The 7500-nt window shown below is 42.5% G+C and overlaps 2 protein-coding genes across 2 annotated transcripts in view; both read right to left on the bottom strand.

The window, feature by feature from the left end:
• Positions 1 to 1748, bottom strand: part of col9a3 (collagen, type IX, alpha 3) — a 17566-nt gene extending 15818 nt beyond the window's left edge. Inside the window, exons 1-2 of the mRNA XM_035644021.2 lie at positions 1456 to 1748; positions 573 to 641 (exon numbers count right to left, since the gene is read on the bottom strand). Of these exons, the coding sequence (XP_035499914.2) occupies positions 573 to 641; positions 1456 to 1521 (135 nt within the window). The 5' untranslated portion in view covers positions 1522 to 1748. The remainder of the gene's footprint in view (positions 1 to 572; positions 642 to 1455) is intronic.
• A 1778-nt stretch (positions 1749 to 3526) lies between these two features.
• ogfr (opioid growth factor receptor) overlaps positions 3527 to 7500 on the bottom strand; it is a 5898-nt gene continuing 1924 nt past the window's right edge. The window contains exons 5-8 of the mRNA XM_035645697.2: positions 7000 to 7078; positions 6366 to 6432; positions 5600 to 5748; positions 3527 to 5509 (exon numbers count right to left, since the gene is read on the bottom strand). Of these exons, the coding sequence (XP_035501590.1) occupies positions 4471 to 5509; positions 5600 to 5748; positions 6366 to 6432; positions 7000 to 7078 (1334 nt within the window). The 3' untranslated portion in view covers positions 3527 to 4470. The remainder of the gene's footprint in view (positions 5510 to 5599; positions 5749 to 6365; positions 6433 to 6999; positions 7079 to 7500) is intronic.

Genomic DNA, 7500 nt, shown 5'->3' on the forward strand with positions numbered 1-7500 from the left:
AACTAAAGAAAAACAGTCCATTCATGTTATTGAAGTCGGGTATTCAGGTATTTTTCATACAGACTCATGTGAATGTATGATCTTGGCTTTTAAGGGTTTCAGCCTGATGGGAAAAGAAAAAACTAACCACACATTTTTTCCCCCCCCAATAATTTTTCACTCACATTAGTTCATTTAGTAAACACGCACCTAAAGACTCCGCCCACCTGACGCCCATGTTTATGGTTTTAATATTTGTGGGCGGGGCTGTGGGGGAGGAGTCAACGTGATCAAAATCTAACATCCTGAAACATTTCAGTCGTATTCACGCACAAAGAGAACTCTTTCTATCCAAACTAACTGAGGGGGAAGTTGAACGGAATCTGAATTTGAACGTGAACGTCACTGTGGCACAAACTCAAATTAATGAACTCATTTTTGGTAAACTGGATCTGTAATATGGTTTATTACTCACAAAAAAGAAAATGGTGATATGAATGATATTGCCCTTTTCTTACTCGATGCAGTTGAATCACTATAAATCATGAATAAGGCAAAAATGAATGAGGCCCGTTGAGCCCTGGTCCACTCACGTCAGTGCCGTCTCTTCCTGCTGCTCCTGTGGGTCCCGGGGGCCCAGAGGCTCCTCGGGGGCCAGGCCTCTGTAACACACACACAAGTCACCAAAATCATCATCATCATCTTCTTCATCATCATCATCATCATCATCATCATCCTCTGTGAGTTATTATGTCTCCAAAGTTCATCTGATGCACCTCGAGAAGAAAAAGGCGCAGATCAGAGATGACAACAGAGAGTGGTGAGAAGGTGAAAAGTTCATAATTAAGAAAAAAGAAAAGTTGTAGCAAGTCAAATCAAGACAGAACGAACGAAATGCACTAATTCATTATTATTCTAAAGAGGTAACTAGACACATGATGTAATTAAACTTTAACACCATGACAAGTATGATGCGCGTAAAGACGCTTCACTTGCCATTTTACGCACGAGCCGAAGATTTAAACTGTAGATTTCTAAAAAAAAAAAAATACATCAATACAACCAGAAGTTCATTCATTCATCTAAACAAAATAAACCTGTTTCACTGAAGGTGAAGGTTTGTTGTTTTTCTTCTTCTTCAGCTTCGTGTTGCTCAGGCTCAGGGAACAAGAGGCGGCTTTGTGCGCGTGTGGCACCGACCGGCACATTCCACCAGGTTCAGAGAGAAAAACACCACCTCGACTTCAGCACCGACAGAAGACAACTGGTCTGATGTGAACGACGTGAAAACGTGGCAATACTCGTATTTATTTCTCAACTGTGCAATCATGAGAGAATATTCAGATCGAGGATGGGGAGTTAATAACGAGCAGAGAGAGAAAGAGAGACTCGCATCATCGAGCGTTGTCATCACCACCTTCATCATCATCGGGACATGAAGTCGTCAAGGTGGATGAGGAAGATGACGAGTCTTACCTGGGCAGAGGATGAAGTCAACAGCTGGCACAGAACGAGCAGCCACACAGCGGAGATCGCCGCCATGGCTCCAACTCGTCCTCACAAACACCTGGAAGGTTAAAAAACGGATTAAAATCCCCCGGTCCTCGGTCCTCGGTCCCCGGTCCTCGGTCCCCGGTCCTCGGTCCTCTCTCTCTCCTGCGCACTGCCCCACCACAGTCCACAGAGGAGTCGTCCTTCCTTTCCCTTCACCTGACGGCGCGCAGCTCCTGAATGTCTTTCTGCGCGGATCCAGATCGACCCGAGCCTCCAGCTGAAGGGGCTGAGCGCGGGGGGGGGGTCGAGGGGGGTCGAGGAGGGTGGGGGGTGGGGTCGAGGGGGGGCGGGGTGGGGGGGTCGAGGAGGGTGAGGGGTGGGGGGTGGGGTCGAGGGGGGGCGGGGTGGGGGGGTCGAGGAGGAGCGGGGCCTGGTCCGGGGGGGGGGGGGGGGGGGGGGGGGGGGGCTGGGCTACAGACTGACCGACCTTCAACACGAGGTGGAAGGTTCCAGGTTCTTCACGTGGAACAAAGAACCAAACAAGAACCTGCAGCAGAGTCGGTTCCTCACAAGAGTCAGAGTTTAGGGAGATGAATGGATGAAGTTTCCTGATGTTCACAACCTGCATATATATATATAAATATAAAAAAAATATATATATAAGTATATTTATAAGTTTATATATATAAGTATATATATACACATAAATATATAAGTGTGTATATATATATATATATATATATTATTATATTATTACATTAATGCAACCCGGTAACATTGGAAATCCTTCTGGTGACAAATCTACAAACTTAAAAAGTTTTAGACAAAGCTGGTGCCATCACAATACACCAATACATCTTGTATATATATATTTTAAAGTTAATTCTATGCATATATTTTTCTTTTAGGTTTGTATCTATTCTGTTTTCTCTTCCTTGTCTTGTTTGGTTTTTATATTGCCTCTGGTGTCCCCGAGAGCTGCCACTCTAAATTGCTTTGTTCACTTACACTGACAATTAAGCCTCATATGTCTTGTAGGATCATTATCTATTTATATATAATACACAGAAGCAGGTACAACTCATAACCTCAGTAAATCTGACACTCACGTAAGTTTCCCTTTAATGTATCAGGTTTTAATCTGCATGAAATCTGAATCAGAAAAAACAAACACCTTCCTGATCTGACAATGTGATTTAAAGGTTCTTTTAAAGCGTCATAAAATATGCAGATTTACCTTTATTTCATTAATATTTTCCCATAACGACACTTATTTTGACTCCTGATCTGCTCACAGACTTTGGCTGTAACCGACGACGATTATCAATTTAACTGCAGATTGTTTTCTCACCAATTGATTAACGGTCAACAATGACGTCGTCACGTGTTTATGTTCAGTTCACTGTCACTTCGAAGAAATTTATGACTAAAAAATCAAATATTATTATATTTAATATAGTTGTTGACTTAACGTTACCGTCAGACGAAGTAGATTGGAAGAAAAAATGCTAATACTTTACCAGAAAAAAAGAGAAAAGGCAAATTAATTATTAAATCATCAATTAATATCAAGATTAATCTATTTTATCTACATACTCCGTCATAGTGATCTAAACGCAGAGAAAAATAATTTTATGAATAATATTCCAAACAGGAGACGAGTGTAAAGACAGGTTATTTTCATTATCCATTAATCTGTCATTATTTTCTTGATTAATCATTAATAAAATAAATAAAGTCGTTTGGTTCATAAAATGGTGAAAAATGTTGGTGTTTCCAAAAAACTCCAAGATGATGTTTTGTCCACTCACCAAAGATATTCAGTTTACTGTCACAGAGGAGCAAAGAAACCAGAACATATTCACATGTAAGAAGCTGAAATCAGAGAATTTTGACTTTTCTCCATAAAAAACCCAAAGCGATTAATCGATTATGAAAATAGTTGCCGATTAATTTAGTAGTCGATTACTTACCGATTGACTGTTGCAGCTCTAAACTAAACAAAGAAATGAGAAATGTAACCGCGATATTGAGAACAGATCATAAAAAAACATCAGAAAATAGTTTCACTTTATTCTGCTTCGTCCACAGTCAGGTGCTCGCTTCAGAAGAAGAAAGGTCATTTATAAAGGATTCAGTTCTTCTGTTAAGGTTAATACCATTTCATCATGTAAATAACATCACTTCCAACGATTAATAGTCAAAAAAAATTAAGTGCAATGGAGACCCACATCAACACGCAGCGGGACTTTTTAAATTAATCGACGAAGCTTCGTCCAGTTCTGTACAATCAAGACGTCTCCTCACTTTTTTCTTTTTTGGCAGTTGTTCAAAAAGTCTCCGTCCCCACATCTGCACGGCAACACAGTTAGTTGTGCAACATTCAGTTCTGAAAGTTGATCAACGAGATTTCAGAACAGAGACGTTTAGTTGTTTTTTTTTACCTACAGAGGGAAAAAAGGTTCAGTTATTTTTTTTTCAGTGCAAAAAACCCCAGAAACAAAAAAAAAATAAATTTTGAAAATGTAAATGTTTTTTGTTTTTTTTTGTCAAAAAACTAAAACAAAATCCCATGAAAAGATTACAACCGACGGTGAATTCATCAAACTCACAGATGACCTCCTCGTCGTTTGTTGTGTGTGTGTGTGTTGTAGCCATGACGATATTAAATAAAACACAGAAATAATTTTTTTGGGTCACTTCTGCTCTTTTCGTGGGATTTGCGAACAAATACATATGAACATCTGCAGCCTTGTTCTTTAATATTTGACGGTCACATCCAGTCCCACGTTTGGTCAATCAATCAATCAATCAATCAATCAATCAATCAGCTCCTTCAAATTGAAAAGAATCAATCAACATCAAATACAGTAGAAAAAAAAGGCTCAGAAAGTTCTTTCAGAGTCAAAGTGTTTCTGTGTCACGGCAACATGTGGCTCTGAGATGGACGGGTTTGACGTCGTATCAATATCAGTATATCAATATCCTCCGACTCCTCTAATCGTCGACAGGTCTGTCGCTGCTCGTCACTGAGCCGTTTGTCGCTGCCACGTCCTGCGACATGTCTTCTTCTTCTTCTTCTTCCTCTTTCGTCTTATCGGGCACTTGATTAAATTCCGTCCGGGGGATTTTTTCCTCCCGTCCCGACGAGAGTGTCGGCGAGTGTTTGAAAGTTTTCAGAGGCGTCTGTGCCGCCGCCGCCGCGCTCGCTGGATCCGTGGATTTATCCGCTCTGCTCTTTTCCTCTGAGGCTCCTCCGGCGGAGCCGTTGCTCGGTGGTGGCGGCGCCTCGTTCTCCTCCTCCCTCTTCTTCTTCGGTGGTTTCTCTGGGTTGGTGTCCTGGTCCGTCTGCATCCTGTTGTCCTCTTCCTGGACGGCGTCCGCCGTGCCGTTGGGCGGTTTGCGCTCGGCGTCCGCACCGGTCTCGCGGGTCGCCACCGCTGCAGTGTCCGGACTGGATGACTGATCCATTTCATCACCGTCGTCTGCAGAGTCATTTCCATTTCCCATGACTTCACTGTTAAATTCAACTTCGGCGTTTCCGTTGGCGACTGTCTCGCGTTCGGGTTCGGCAGTCGCCTCCGACGGAGCGTTTTCCTCTTTACCCGCAGTTTTATCCGTTTCTTTCTGAGTCTTCGCCGCGTCGTCCGACCCGTCCTCTCCCTGCGGCGCGGCTGCTTCTCCGTCTTTGCCTTTGCCCCGTGAACACGCCTCGTCCTTCCCGTCTCCGTTCCCGACGGTGTCGCACCGTTTCTCGGCCCTCCGCAGTTGTTTCTGAATCTTCCTGGGACACCACACGAACTTGTCCTTGGGCTCAAAGTGAAGGAAGGCGAAGCGTAAGAGCTCCTGGCGGTTCTGCTTGTCCAGCACGGCGAACAGGAAGTAGTCGAGCACGCTGCGCTTGACGCTGCCGAGGTTCTTCTTGACCAGGGTCTCCTCCAGGAAGAAGCGAACCAGCGGCGCCTGGTAGTGCTCGAACCCCAGCTCGCCCAGGCTCTTCAGGATGCGGGTGATACGCAGGTTGTTGTGCATGTTCCTGCCAGAGATCAAGACGGTTGAAATTAAAAATGAAAGAGCACATAACTCGGGAAGTTGCTCGTGTATAAGAATATTTTTTCATATTCACCGCTCCAGGTTTCCGAAGCGCTCCTTCCAATTCTCAGCGCGTTTCACTTCACCCGTGTCTTTGTTGACCAGTCGGATGCCGTAGAAGCCCAACATGAGCTCGTAGGACTCGACCAGTCTCCTCTTCGCCTCCTCGTTCTTCTTAAACGCCTGAGGAGGAAAAAAATATATACATAATAAGTCAACAGCTTTTATGATCACACAGCAGTAATCAGTGACAGTAAGTACGTTTTTGCAGCCTTTTCAGCGTTGCACTTTGTAGATGGTCCCTGCGTAACTCGTCGAGACCCATGTTACTCCTTCAGCCAGGAAATCGGGTCGTTTGGATGAAACTTATGCTGCGGCTCATTGTGATCCTCACCGTGACAAGGCTGCGCTTTTGTTTTAACTACGTCTTCGTTTTGTAAGTTATTGATCCAGAAAGTCAGAATCTGTGATCATCTTACCAACCACAGTGATCGGCTGGATGTTGGTTCACAGTTGAATTTGTGAACATTGAAAAACACAATTGGAAATCAGCTATTGGAATTTGAAGCGTTGAATTCAGAGGAAAAAATTTCAGATACACAATTTTATTGCAAAAATACTGAGTGCTTCAAATGTGTAAAATTCAGAGACATTTTTTTTCATATACGTAATTTCAATGCTAAAGAATTCAGTCGCAGAAATCTTTAATTTCAAAGTCTGGAAAGACAGAGTTGCTTCCACAACTGCCCCTTTCAACACTTGTTGTTGTTGTTGTTGTTGTTGTTGTTGTTGTTTCTTACCTCAATTTCCTTCTTGCTGAGTTCTGAAGCCATGTAGTTCACCCCCGGCTCTCTGAGCGGAAACAACCTGACAACAGAACAACACCACGTACAACTCTGAAGCCCAGGTAATTCGCAAAACACGTCAATGGAAGTTTAAACTCAGCACATTAAACTCCAAACTGTGTGACAGCATGACGTCACCTCTTTGTGTGTCCTCAGACTACAAGGTCGTCTGGATACAAAACATCCAATGACATTGACTTTGCAGCTCGAGACTGGACACAAGTCAAAACTAGGGGCCGCAACTAATGATTATTTTCATTATCGATTAATCTGTCGATTATTTTCTCGATTAATTGATCAGTTGTTTGGTCCATAAAATGGTGAAAAGGTCTGTCGTGTTTAACAAAAACACCAAGATGATGTTTTGTTTTGTCCACACACCAAAGATATTTAGTTTACTGTCATAGAAGAGCAAAGAACCAAACAAATATTCATATTTCAGAAGCTGAATATCAGAGAATTTTACCTTTTTTTCTCATAAAAAAATACTTGAACCGATTATCAAAAATAGTTGGAGATTAATTTAGTGGTCGATTACTTATCGATTAACTGTTGCAGCTCTAGTCAAAACCACTGAAATCAAACATACCACTGGATGTACGAGTGAACTCTCTCCAGTCGCTTGTAGTCGTTCTTCCAGTCCTTCAGAAACGACTCGATGTAAATGTCTGTGAAAGAAAGAAAGAGAGAGAGAAACGATTCAACTCACAACTTCTCAAAACACTTTTGAGTATCATAGGAAAAAAACCTATAAATTAGGCCCGTCACGATTACTTACTTATCGACTTCTCGTACGATACGTGAATATGAACTCAATCTTTTTTTTATTGACCTCCATAACCAGCCATTGTGTTTGTGGATGAAAGAATGAACGTCAAGGACAGTCTAGCAAAGTCTCGCTGTTTCTGTTGGTCGATTACATTTTAGAAAATATGTATTCCTCACTATTTTCCTTCAAATTGCTTTCTTGTCTGAGGCCTAAACATCGGACAACATTTCTCTGAGCAGCGACGCGAGTCGTGTAGGACTGTGGCACTAAACTGCAAGCTCACATGATTCAGTGTGAAAAAAAAGCCATCTTAAAAATGAC

This window comes from Scophthalmus maximus, chromosome 3, assembly GCF_022379125.1.
Source record: "Scophthalmus maximus strain ysfricsl-2021 chromosome 3, ASM2237912v1, whole genome shotgun sequence".
Lineage (NCBI taxonomy): Eukaryota > Metazoa > Chordata > Actinopteri > Pleuronectiformes > Scophthalmidae > Scophthalmus > Scophthalmus maximus.